General features: G+C 38.6%; 2 protein-coding genes across 3 annotated transcripts in view; one reads left to right on the top strand and one right to left on the bottom strand.

Moving 5' to 3' along the window:
- The window catches only part of uxs1 (UDP-glucuronate decarboxylase 1), a 145,678-nt gene extending 142,628 nt beyond the window's left edge, over window positions 1-3,050 (top strand). Inside the window, exon 15 of the mRNA XM_028800679.2 lies at window positions 2,129-3,050. Within this exon, the coding sequence (XP_028656512.1) occupies window positions 2,129-2,263 (135 nt within the window). The 3' untranslated portion in view covers window positions 2,264-3,050. The remainder of the gene's footprint in view (window positions 1-2,128) is intronic.
- Window positions 3,051-3,329: 279 nt separating this feature from the next.
- The window catches only part of LOC114650804 (augurin-like), a 51,695-nt gene continuing 41,106 nt past the window's right edge, over window positions 3,330-13,918 (bottom strand). For both annotated transcript variants that reach the window (XM_028800677.2, XM_028800676.2), the window contains 2 exons: window positions 7,423-7,574; window positions 3,330-3,955 (listed from right to left, as the gene is read on the bottom strand). In XM_028800677.2, the coding sequence (XP_028656510.1) occupies window positions 3,800-3,955; window positions 7,423-7,574 (308 nt within the window). In that variant the 3' untranslated portion in view covers window positions 3,330-3,799. The remainder of the gene's footprint in view (window positions 3,956-7,422; window positions 7,575-13,918) is intronic.

Below are 13,918 nucleotides of genomic sequence, written 5' to 3'. Positions count from 1 at the left end.
GTGGTCATAAAGCTTATGGAGCCGTTACTGGACAAAGGTAGACCCGTAACAACAGACAGCTTCTTCACAGCGCTTTACCTGGCTAATAGACTGGTGACATAACTCTGCTTGCAACCAGAAGTAAATTGGGACTTCCACCTGCAGCTAAAGTCACTTTAATATGTGAGCAGTTTGCCACACTAGAGTTCAGATCTGGCAGTGCCATGCTGACGGTGTATATGCCCAAAAAGAAGACGCCTTTGATTTCAGTCTGTAGCAGTCGGTGTAAAGTTTTGCAACCTGTAAAAGATATCGCTGAAGGGGTATAACCAGACACACAAATGCTGATGAATCATGTCTTCTTAATATCTTGTTATCACTTGAATTTTTATTATTCAGTTTTATTCCTGAATAATAGCACACTTGTTTCGTTATACCTTTGCGAGAGTGTTTGTTTTATATTACAGTATCCACTTGAATAAGATTGAATCCGTCTGTGCCTCTTTTGCATACGCATGTCATTATTTGAAAATGCTATGCCATTTTGACCAGTTGTCATTTGAACATTTATTTTTTCAATCATGCCTGTACTCCACTCTGTCTACATTTTCAGTATCATGCACCATAACGCAGAGTACAGGCAAGATCGAGAAAAAAAAAAAAAATGTTATCCAAATTATATCCATAATCTTGCCCAAGCTAAAAGCTAACTAAATCAAAATGTACTGACAGTAGGAAGGACTGCACCATAGAGCCGTTTGTTCAGTAAATAAACACTAAAACATCAGCATTGTGCTCAGCATCAGCACACACCAGTGCATGCAGGAAATGCTTTCACTGTAAAATGAAGTACTGGCCTTCTCTACACCATCCTACATTTACTGATCTGGCTGACACCTTTATCCAAGGTGACTTACAACTTTGATGATACAATTTGTTACATTTCTTTTGGATTTCCAGTTGGACCACAGGTAGATGAAGTGACTTGCTCACGGTCACACAGTGTCAGTAGTGGGATTTGAAATCCCTCCATCTACTCATTTCAGTTGTTTTAAGCATAACAGGGGAAGAATGTTAATACCAAACTAAGCAAAATTATTTAGTTAACATGCAGCTTTGAGACAACACCACAATGAGAATTGCCCAAGCAAGACAAAGGAGACCAACCCCTGTATAGGTCAAAATGGGAGTGTGGGTACTGAACCAACACCATTGGTAACAACTGTTTCACCAATTTATACTGTTTTGATACAAGAAACCTTTAACACAAAGATGCAACAGCATAAAATAAAAAAGCTTACAAATGTCAACTTATCAAGCCATCTGTAACAAAGTCATCAAAATCTGCTTGCAGACTTGTCAAAGCAGAGTGACATATTTGACAACATAGTTCACTGACCTGTAATTTCAATACTGCTTTGAATAAGAGATAATAATAATAATTCATTACATTTATATAGCACTTTTCTCAGTACTCAAAGCGCTATTGACACAGGGAGGAACCGGGAAGCGAACCCACAGTCTCCTTACTGCAAAGCAGCAGAACTACCACTGCGCCACCTGTGAGGACAGAGTCACAAAGGCACTGGTCCAGTTAAACTCTACTTAGGAAAGGCCCGATTCCTACTGAGCTTCATGCTGCCAAGCCATACTAAAGCGGTTACCAAGAAAAACGGATTTCATGGAAGTTCTTATCTGCAAGCCATGAGATGCATGTTCTTGTCTGCTGACTCCATGAATGTCTCTAAGTGTGTTTGCGTTACTCATCTTGTTTGGGGCTGTTGACCTTTAGGGTTTACTTTTGTGGGTTTTGCCAAATCAACTGAAACTATTATGGCAATAAAGTAGACCTCTGTATTATCTATCTGAAAATCAAGGTGAAAGCTGGAAAATTACTATATTCGTTGGTAAAGTGCTTTATAATTTAAATAATAGCATATCAAATAAAATAAAGTATAAAAAACAAAACTCCTTTAAATAGAACACGCATTACAGTCCCTGCTGAGCTGTCTAAAGGCTGAAGGTACAAATAAATGCTTACCTTGGTTTATCAGGTAACTATTAGTAAAGTGTTTATATCACCTCATGGATAGGAAGGTATATTCTATTTCTCGATGATGCTAATGTATTTTTCTTTTATTTTAAATAGGTTCCATTGGAGGAAGGTCTGAATAAAACAATCCATTACTTTGGTAGAGAACTGGAGTACCAGGCAAACAACCAGTATATCCCCAAACCAAAACCTGCCAGGATAAAAAAAGGCCGATCGAGGCACAATTTATGAGCCAAGAATGGGACGTTGAACTCACATTTAAAGCTACCGGGATATGGCAACTATTTTCCCTCAGTTTCTCTTTTTGTGAAGAATAAATGGGACAACTCTATTCAATTCAGCTTGCTTTACAAACATGGATGTGCCTAAAATGCCTTGCACTTTTTAATATGTCTTTTATTTAAAAATAATTGTAGCAAAAAACGAAAATCCAGTTTTTTGAAGTTTTCTATTTTTCACTTAATTTCACGTGAAGACATTTTGGAGAAAGTGGTCTTAATTTAGTTTCTACGTAAGTGCAGAAAGAGAGTGTTGTGTCTTATGATTTTATTTAAAACCGTATGTATGAAAACCTTCTTTGTGGCTTCCCTAAGCACTCCGAGGCTTTAACTGAACAACTGGTATTGTCATTTGTGTGTTCACTGACATTGATTTGTATAGCTAGAACTCTTCTTTCCCTCTAAGCCATCTCTGAATATTTGTAAAGCTGCCATTTTTATAAATGAGCTTGAGACATAAGTGAGTATGTGCGTGTGCACAAGTGTGTGGTGTGTTTTTATATATATATATATATATATATATATATATATATATATATATATATATATATATATATATATATATCATTATACTGTATATAAAGAGAAGGAGATGTCTCTCTTTTTCACTTTGTATTCTTGGGCAAGGTGGCTGTGAATTCCTGTTTTAAACTGTGTGAGCTCTGGGAAAGAATTGACTGTATCATAAGCCACCATGGATTGATTGATATGTTATTTTAATAAAATTTTGATAAAAGTTATTGTATTGATTAATTCCAGTAAATTCTGATAGGCTAATCCAGCATCGATGCTTTCCATGGTTCCCACATCACAAGCGGCTCATGTGCCAAGTAAAGCACAGTGTACAGGATATGTAGAATAAGTAACTTGTATCGCGATACTAATGAATACGGCAATAAAACTGCAATAACATTCAGAGCTTTTTGTGTAGGCACTATTCACGAGGACAGAATCCTTCCAACTGTCTTAATGTAACTTTAGGCTTAACCAAGTGCATCAATAAAAGACACAACTGAGTGGAGGCAGTAGGGTTTATTTTGAATAAATTCATTCATTTGGATTGTCGCGCATCTCCAATGTTTCTGTTCTCTGCTGTTTCTGTTAAAACACATTGTACTTAGTCCACCTGCCCTTTAGCATTTAATATATATATTTTTATTGCCATGGTACAAAGATATATTTTGAAAAAGAAAGAAGGTTGGACATTACTAACAAAGACATGTATTCTTATAAGTGTTTTTTTCAAATCATACATATTTCTCAAGCAAATTTATATATAATGTTGGCCAGAGTATGCATATTTTAAGGCTTATGTGTCCTACCTCATGATTTAATAAGGAAGAAAAAAAACATCCAACAAAGATGATGTACATGATTTCCAGCATGTTAGCGCTTGCATTCAAGTACAGAACCACTGTGTTGTGCTTAATAAAGGATTAATACCCATCACCCACACTTAAACACTGCTGCAAGGTGACACAGGTAGTCCCTAGTAGTCGTCATAGTTCACTCCAGCGCCGTGCCTAAAGCTGTACGGGTCACGCGGCCCGATTGGAGCGTTCTCGTCATAATGATGTTGGTACCCATAGTAGTCGTGGTTATTACGTCCTCGATCCATCCAGTAAGAGAGGTCCGTCTCAAATCTCTGTTTAAAAAAATAAACAAAAATGTGATTATCATTTTTCTCTCTTGTGATTTTTGTAATATTTGTTTCCATGAAAAGGAATTGATATTCATTTACTTACAGTTTAGACAGATATATGAAAGGAAGAGACGTCACTAGATGCACCATCTACTTACAGTGTGTTTCAATCAAATCAGTGTCTATTTAACCCAAAGGAATATTAAACCCAGAAAGTTACTTTTTTTAATGCTATTTACCTCCTGTAGTTTGTAGTGATGGCCGAGGAAAATATTTTAATCTCATGTTTTCTTGAAGAACAGAGATGACAAAGTTTCTGATTAGACTAAGCATGACTGACCAGTGCCTGCGAACAGCCAATATTCCAAAATGCAACAATGAAACTGTCATGTTACTCGTGTCGCATGATCCACATGTCAGCTCTTTCAGTTTTTGAGCTCACAATGTCCCAAGCACAAGTATCTTTACAAAAATATCAAACACTGTAGACCACTTTCTGGAAAACACTGTTATGAACTAAACTTGGAATGCACATGGTTGTCTTGGACAGATATGTGATGGACGAGCCCAGCCCAGTAACAGCATATGTATTGGCTGACATTGCCTTTTGTGTGTTATCAACAGTGCAAAGCTCACTGAGAGGTGTTTACAACTAAAGATTAAAAGTTAAAGGAAAGTGAGTAAAACATTATCAAGACGATACGCTGCTTGTGCATTTATGAGATGCCTTAAGGTACTGCATTTGTGGATATGAATATAAATGTAACAACAGGTGGCGGGTCAACAATTCAAATGCAGGTCCACATCTGTACTCGTTCCATTTTTGTTCATGAGAGAGCTTTCTGGAAGTGGTTTGTTTACCGGTAATATTTTTTTAAATAATAATTTTATAAATAAATAATAATTTTGTGTTGATGACTTCATATGTGGATTATGCAACACAAGTAACACGAGTATTGTTTCATGAATGTTTTTTGTATTATTGGCTGCTATCCATCATTGGTCACCATAGATTCTTATTCTATCAGCAACTTTGTTATCTCTGTTCTTCATCAAACATGAAATTAAATTTTTTCCTCAGCTTTCACAAGCTATATGGGGTAAGTAACATATAATTGTCATTTTTGGGCGGAGTATTCCTGTAAGACCACATTTGTTTCCCATTCAGAAGAATATCCTTTAGTTGGTAATTTTCATAAACTGCAGTTACAACAGCAGACCACCATAAATGCGACCATGACATAAAAAAGCATAAGTAAACTAATAAAAGATTTACAAGTAAAACACCTGGAGAAAACACGCCTTACCCCGACTTTGCACTTGTTGTGTACAGAGCGGTTACCTGCTGTGATGCGGTTCAGTGTAGTGATTAGCACTGGTAATTGGTCCAAGCGCTAATATTTCTACAGTAGATGTTTCAAAAGAACAAAAGCTGTTGTAAAAATTGATAGAAGGATGACTACTTTGACTTTATCCTGGCCTGTTGGTGTATGTGGCAACCCACCCGACCCCAATAGTTAGCTACAGGAGTACAAGCAAAAAGAGGACAGTATATTCTTTCTTGTCATTCTTCACAAACTGAAGACAAATCTAATGTTAGCACTTCACTCTGTCTGCAAGCAGCGTGCCTATCAAGTTTAGTAGGGTGAGTATTGTGAAATAGTCGTAATAATTGAGGTGCAGGAACATCTGCAGCTGGATCCCATAATCCTCCCAATGTTCCAGATATTGGATTCCTGATCCTTTACATCTTAGCCTCTTGCAGGAAACACTTTTTCTTTAATTTCGTCTTATCTGCACTTTTTAACGGTGTTGATCCACTGACGACTTGACTACAATATGGAGCTGTGCATTTGGTGGGGAGCTGGTTGACCCGAGCTCTGTGTTGTCCTACTAATCTTAATCCGAAATTAATTTATTTTTCGGGTCTTCTCTCTGGCTTGGGTCTCACTGTGTCTTTTGATCTTTGCACACTGATCTACACAGGCATCAATAACTTTCAGGGGGCACTTTTGGGAGAGTTTGTGTTGTGACTGTTGATTCTTGTTTGAAATTAAATTAAACAACCTGATCACAAAATACATAGATATTATTCCCTGTTTTGGATACCTGTCAAAAGATCTCATATAGAGGATTCAAATGCAAGCAGGTATTTAGCTAATAGTCGTGATCAGATCAGCAGACACCACTGCCTGATTCTTTTAATGTTTCACGGCAGCCACCTGTTTTTATCAAAGATTATTCCCACATATCTGAGGCCTTGATGCTTACACTATTGATCACTGGCTCTGTTACTCAACGTGGGTTATAAAGTCTGCTTTAAACGCCATTTTCTTAGTACAAATGATCTCACTTTAGTCACTAAGACTCTTATGCAGGGATAGCAAATTACAGGATGCAACTTGAAAACAAAACACTGACTTTTTAAGGAATCCAAGGAGAGAAGCATTTAGTGAAAAAGTATCTTTTTTGAAAGAGCTTACGGTGTCTATATTTTATAGATGCCCTACCGTCTCTGTCCCTCAAAGGAAACAAAAATACCAGTAGCAAGATTTAAAGGAAGCTCTGGCATTCCTTAGGTGACGACTGAGGTGAGGGGTCATGACCTCCTTGCACTATAAATTGTGAAACGTTCATTCGCTATTTTGAGACTCTTCAAAAATTAGAACATTACAATGACATGCTGCTCAATCAAACAAATAATATCTTAACAGATAAAACCATTTGAATACAAAGGATAAAAATAAAAAAGAAATTCAACTCCCACCCCAGGAGAGACAATTGTTTATCCTTTTAATGTTGCACTCTTTTCAGGCATCCCAGCTGGAATGTTTTCCTTTTATTAAGACAAGCATTTTATAAGGGACAATTACAAAAAACTCTGCTAATTTAATTTTAAGAGGCCTGTTCTGCATTTAAAGGTGGTCAGCAAATTGTTTACTTTTGTGGAGTCCCATGTACTGTAAATCCTCTATAGAATATTACTTAAGGCAAACTGAAATCCAAAACTGAGAAAGGGAGAGGACCACAAGAGCAATGAGAGCTTGGAAGTTGCCTGACAGCAGTCCAAAGATGTACAAAGGGGAAGGGGTCTTCCAGATTGAACATCCCAGTGACAATGGTACGCAAGCACACAAGTGCCTTTTCATTCGACAGTCCTTTACTTGAAAAGTGTTTCTTCATATCTGCTATCTGGTATAACATTTTACAACATAATTTGCCACACCAAAAATTAAGCATACTTTTGTGTAAGTAAGCAGGACATCACTTGAATCTCAAACCCTTTAAACCATTTTCACTTTCATTGCTTAAAATGATGTAACGCATTACAAAAAAAGAATCCATACTTTAAAAATAATGGTAAGGATTCCCACAAAGTCATTTTGTACTCTGCAGTCTAAAGCAGGACCATGCATTGGGTAATTAGTGTTTTAACACTAAAATGTACAGCACAAAAACCGATTACTCACAGTCTCATCAAAGCCCATGTACATGAACTGCTGAATCCACTGCTGAACGTCTGGCTGAGTTCGGTCCCACAACTGCCTTTTCGATCGCTTCAGGGTGTTGAGAAATTCTTTGGCTTTAGAGGCTGGTACTGCAATGGCAGGCTTTTCTTCCACTAGTAAAAGACATGCAAGTGACAAAAGGTAATCATATACAGAATTTAGACGCCAGCCCGATACTCCTGTAGTGAGAACTAACACCAGAAGAACAATCTTAAAGGTGGATTTGTTTGCCTCTAATTTGCTATTAGGAAGAGAGGAAATACAAACGTGACCAGTCAGACTAACAAAGACAACCGTGGCTCAGTTCTTGCTTTTTTAGTTCTGATATCTGGAGATGATATCCTGTTCTATGGCCTTCAGTGTGCACAACATGCCACAGTTGGTGAAAAGTGTGGCAGTAACTTTAGTTATGGGAAAAAAGTTCAGTTTGACCATGCCATTGCTTCCTTAATAATAATAACAGGCAGCTAGACCGCTGGCTTAGACCTTCAACAGCTGAATGAAAATGTTTGTAAATGGACAGTACCCTTCCAAGTGTGATAAAACTGATCTTCTAATCGCGTGACATATTTTGGACGTGCAATGCTGAATTATTTGGACAAGATTTATTCTTTTTCTGTGACACAATTGAAGGAAAATTTTAAAATGATAGCAACATTCTTTCAGAATCAATTTTTTTTGGCCGATTTCAAAAAGTTTAAGATAGCGCAAATAGATTGAGGGAGTCTTTGACTTAAAGGAATCTCAAACTGCTTATTTTGCTTAAAAAAGGCGATGGGGGAAGAAGAGTGGTTGTTCCCATAACATGGCGTTTGGAATGCTTGTAAACTGGGTTATATTTTCTGTTTATTCTCAGTGTTATTGAAAAATTATTTTATGTCACAGCAGTCACTTTGTAAAGTAGAAATTAAAAATTGTTTTCAAAAAATCAAACATTTTTTCTTAATTCCATTATACCACGCCAAAATCTTTGGATGAATGACTAAGAGGAAGTACTGATTTAACTTATTTCTAAAATTTGTTTTCTTACTTCTGGAATTATCTGTGTTTATGTAAGTGACATTAAAAAAAGAAAAAACTCAGAATTGCAGGCCAGAGGAATAATTGCCATAACTTTACCGGATACACAATATTTTACTGAAATACAGGTTTAAGGCATTTCATTCACTATACCTGAGATCTTGTAGAATACAAAGATGCAGTCACAAATTCCAACACTAGCCAGCCAGATTAGCAAGCACAGGAATTCATAATAGAAATGATATAAGCGCTGACCAGCCACAATGTTTATAGGTGATTAACGTTTTTTAACTTGCTACAATGGCAGCTGTCAAAGGGGGGATTATATTAGGCAGCAAGTGAGCAATCAGTTCTTGAAGGCGATGTGTTGGAAGCAGGAAAAATGATCAAGCATAAGGATCTAAGTGGCTTTGACACAAACCAAATTATGATGGTGTAACAAAGGCGCTATATAGGCACCCAACCCGACACAGATAGACACGGAGGCACGTATAAAATGCACAAAGACTTTATTTTTCTTCACCCGTGGGCGCACGTCTTCCCCGTGACCCACAGGCAATACACAGTCCCAAATACCACACAATAAACCACAACACCACTTTTCTTCCTTTACCACCACTCCTCCTCAAGCTTCGTCTCTGGCTTCCTGAGCGGTGGTGGCTGGCCCTTTTTATAGCCCACCTGGAAGCATTCCAGGTGCTTGACCACCTGGTCCTAATTGCACTTCCGGGTGAAGCTGAAGAGTGGGTGGCCATCTGAGCCCCCAACCAGGCTGTGGAGGACTCTATCTCCCATGGAGCCATGTGACAGGTTGGGAGATCACCGTCCGTCAGGGAGGTTGCCCCCAAGTGTCCCAGGGGAGGTATTGAGCTGCCCATGGTTGCTCCCCCAGAACAGATGCAGAAGCGGTGTCCCTGCTGGGCATGAGACCCAGCTGTCCGCCACAATGGCTAGACAACTGGGTCAGAACATCTCCAAAACAGCAGGTCTTGTGGGCTGTTCCCAGTATGCAGTAGTTAGTACCTACCAAAAGAGGACTAAGGAAGGACAACCGGCAATATTGATGTGCACGAGGAACAAAGACCATCTCATCTGGTCTGATCTCACACTGTAGCACAAATTGCTGAGAAACTTAATGCTGGCCATGAGAGGTAGGTGTTAGAGTATTTGCAGAATGGTCAAAGTGCATATTGTGACCCGACCCCTTCCCCAAACCCCCACCCATCACCAAAAGTGCCTACAATAGGCATGTGAGCATCAGAACTGGACCACTGAGCAATGGAAGATGGTCTGATATGATGAATCACATTTTCCGTTAGATCTTGTGGATGGCCTGGTGCATGTGGGTCGTTTACCTGGGGAATAGATAGCAGCAGGATGCACTATGGGAGGAAGGCAAGTCACAGATGCAGATTGTTTCAGATCACATACACCCCTTCATGGCAACTGTATCCCCTGATGGCAGTGGCCTCTTTCAGCAGGATAATGCACCCTGCTACACTGTAAAAATTGTTCAGGATTGGTTTCAGGAACATGATAAAGAGTTCAAGGTGTTGCCTTGGCCTCCAATTTCCCCAGATTTCAATCCAATCAAGTATCTGTGGAATGTGCTGGGAAATCAAGTCCAATCCATGGAGGCCCCACCTCACAGTTTGCAGGACTTAAAGGATCTGCTGCTAACGTCTTGGTGCCAAATACCACAGGGCACCTTCAGAGGTCTTGTGGAGTCCATGCCTTGATGGGTCAAAGCTGTCTTGCCAGCACAAAGAGGGTCCTACACAATATTAGGCAGGTGGTTTTAATGTTGGGGCTGATCAATGTAATGGTCCTTTTTCTTCTCAAGGGACATAATGACCATTTAAAGATAAATAAGCAGGCAGGAGTCCATAAACCAACAGTAATTACAGGCATTTCAGTGTAATAACTAAATAAAAGATTAAAGAGTAACACTCATACAAAGGAACAAAAATGGAATTAAATCATAACAGTGACATTTTTACCATTTCTAATTCAGATGCAACTCAAGCATCTATCACAACAGAATGCCATATTTATACTTTAAAAGAAGATTTCAAAAGAGTGAGGTTTCTTTCTCCTATTAAAAAAAGTCTGAATCTAACCGATGACATAAAGCATAAAAAAATATCACAAATAAAACAATCAGAAGTCTTAAACTTTAAGTTTTGAAATGCTGAAATGAAATACTGCTGTAAAGTTTCACACACAAATAAAAAGAGAGCCATTCTTACTATTTGATTTGGTCAGAATTTTCATAACTCTGGCCTTGCTCCTTCTTTACTGACTCCGTACAAAATTATAAAACTGCTCAGCTCTCAACTTGCAATTTCAGAGCATTTCAGAATTGTTTGCTTCAGGTGTTTTAGAGGAATTTATGTTTCTGTGTGCCTGCCCTGAAGTTATTTAGGAATTAAACTGAGCCCAAAAGGTAACATTAAAATTTCCCAGTAACTGTGTGAATCAATTTGTTAGTGTGAAAAAATTGTGCAGGCAAATAATCAGGAGTCAGCCAACCGTGTGAAAAATGGATTGGGCATTGAGCTGTTTAAGAACCTCCACACTGCAAATCCTCACTTGGCCCATGCTAAAATGTATGTATTTCTGTTTATAAATATGAAAATATTATCAACTGAAAACATTTTGTACTCACTTGTTAAAAATGAATTGGAACCCCCTAGCTCAAAAGAGAATATAAAGATCTAACTTTTACAAACACCTTTCTGGACCCCACAAATCCTGGTCTTGTAAATAATGTAATAAATTCTGTCAACTTCCTTTCCCTTCAAAAGTCCTCCAACCACAAACACACTGCACAGCTATCCTCTTTTAATTTCATACAGTGTTGTTCACGGTGGCACAGTAGTAGCACTTCTGCCTCGCAGTAAGGAGACCTGGGTTCATTGCCCAGGTCCTACCAGCGTGGAGTTTGCATGTTCTCTCCGTGTCTGTGTGGGTTTCCCTTCACAGTCCAAAGACATGCAGGTTAGGTACATTGGCAATCCTAAATTGTCCCTAGTGCGGGTGTGTGTGTGTGTCCTGCAGTGGGCTGGCACCCTGCCCGGGGTTTCTTCCTGCCTTGCGCCCTGTGCTGGCTGGAATTGGCTCCAGCAGACCCCCGTGACCCTGTGTTAGGATATAGCAGGTTGGAAAATGACTGACTGACTAGTGTCATTGGATTTCATTAAGGTGTGTTATTGACAACTGAACTGTGCATTACCATCTTCTGTGATCCCAACATAAAACAGTCCATTGTGTAATCTAAAGGACCCTAGACTGACATTTTCTCTTTCTGGCTATTAAGTCAATGATACAAATAAATTTAATTCAAACCATCCAGGGCTTTATTGTTCTTATCCTTTCTTTCTTCATTAATTTGTTTGTGTGATGTCTTATGTGTCACAATGGAAAGTACAGCGACACAATTTAACAAGAATCCCAGCCAAGGCACAATGTCCCTATGACAGGGGTAGGCAACGTCGGTCCTGGTGAGCCGCAGTATGTGCAGGTTTTTGTTCCAACCCAGTTCCTTAACGAGAACTCAATTATTGCTGATGAAGCACATATTGCTTAAGTGACATTTTGATGCTTCATTTTAGTGGTCTCGCTTGTTAAGGTTCTCCAACCTTAATTGCTTATTTCAATCTTAAACTGCTGCATTCTGTGTTTTAATTGCTCCTTATTAGCAATAAGATGTAAAAGACAAAGCAGCCAGCAGTTCTCCAGCTAGCTTTTTTCCAATTACATCTGTGTGTGTTCATCATGCACTGTTTGATTTAATAAAACACTTAATAGAAAAATGTGACAGACTGAAAATGATCTGTTTTAGGCTTCAAATCATTTGGATGATATCCTTGGAAAAGAAAAAAATCTACGATATAAGAGCCTTACATTGCACAGACTAACAAGCCATAAAATTAAATAAGGTCTGAGATTGGCAATGATTGGTTTCTAATTAAGCAATTGGGTTGAATGAAAACCTGTAGCCACTGCGGCTCACCAGGACCGACGCTGCCTACCCCTGCCCTATGACATCATGAGTCATGTCCAGGTACTCTGGTTTCCTCCAACTTTATAATACGTGCCAGTAGGATTATGTGGCACTTCCAAATTGTGTGCATATGAATGACTGGCGATGAGTTACTCATTATATCCTGCGACTGACTGCGCCCATTGATTACTTTCCTTCTTTGTGCTAGGATAGGTCCCACCATGTGACTTGAGGTGCCGTTATGACCAAGTATGTCATTGTCAAGAATGTAAAATCTGTCCATTTACTTTCTATTCCTATTGAAGGAACACACTTTAGCAATTTAGTTGAATTAATGAGTTAACACATGTATGAATGTATCAATCAATTAATCTAATTTTATACCGTCTTGTATAATTCAAGGTCCTAGTGAGTCACAACTTAATATGGGAGGCCAGAGACTCCAGTCCTAACAATTGCAGCCCCACAACACTTATATATGAATATATAGACACCAGTTCAGTTAACAGCAAATGAACATTTTCTTCAACGTAATCATTTTTTATTATAGAAATTAAGTAGAAGTATAATCTATAATAATAAAAGGCAAAGCCCTCACTGACTGACTGACTCACTCACTCACTCACTGACTGACTCATCACTAATTCTCCAACTTCCCGTGTAGGTGGAAGGCTGAAATTTGGCAGGCTCATTCCTTACAGCTTACTTACAAAAGTTAGGCAGGTTTGATTTCGAAATTCAAAGCGTAATGGTCATAACTGGAACATATTTTTTGTCCATACACTGTAATGGAGGAGGCGGAGTCACGTATCGCGTCATCACGCCTCCTACGTAATCACGTGAACTAAAAACAAGGAGAGATTTACAGCACGAGTCACACGCGGGAACGAAGGTAAATGACGTTAATTTTTGACTGTCTTTTAATACTGTGTAAGCATACATATTAACACATGTGCAATTAAACGTGTGCATTTACGGGGTGATTTCTCAGGCTTAAAAGCTCACCTTTTATCAAACGCGGGAACAAAGGTAACTGACGTTGTTCACTGTCTTTTAATACTGTGTAACCATACATATTAACACATGTCCAATTAAACATGTGCATTTACGCGGTGATTTCTCAGGCTTAAAAGCTCGCCTTTTACTAAAAAGGTAAATGCAAAACTATTTTCAATCAGTTTATTGAAACGCTCCCGTTAAGGATTGCAATAACATATTCGCGAGATAAAAGAACGAAGTAGGGGGAAATGGAGGAAGAGCCGCAAACAGCGAATAGCAAAAAATTAATTAAACAATTGAGAACGGAGCGAGTTAAGCATACAAGCATGTTCATAAGGGAAACAAAGCACGGTGTAAAACGTAAGTTTAAATTAAGTTTATACAAACGCTCCCGCTGCGGATTGCAATAACATATTCGCGAGATAAAAGTTT

Source organism: Erpetoichthys calabaricus, chromosome 4 (genome assembly GCF_900747795.2).
Source record: "Erpetoichthys calabaricus chromosome 4, fErpCal1.3, whole genome shotgun sequence".
In the NCBI taxonomy this organism is placed as follows: domain Eukaryota; kingdom Metazoa; phylum Chordata; class Cladistia; order Polypteriformes; family Polypteridae; genus Erpetoichthys; species Erpetoichthys calabaricus.
The sequence above is the reverse complement of the archived record's forward strand: the minus strand, read 5'-3'. Positions and strand labels throughout refer to the sequence as shown.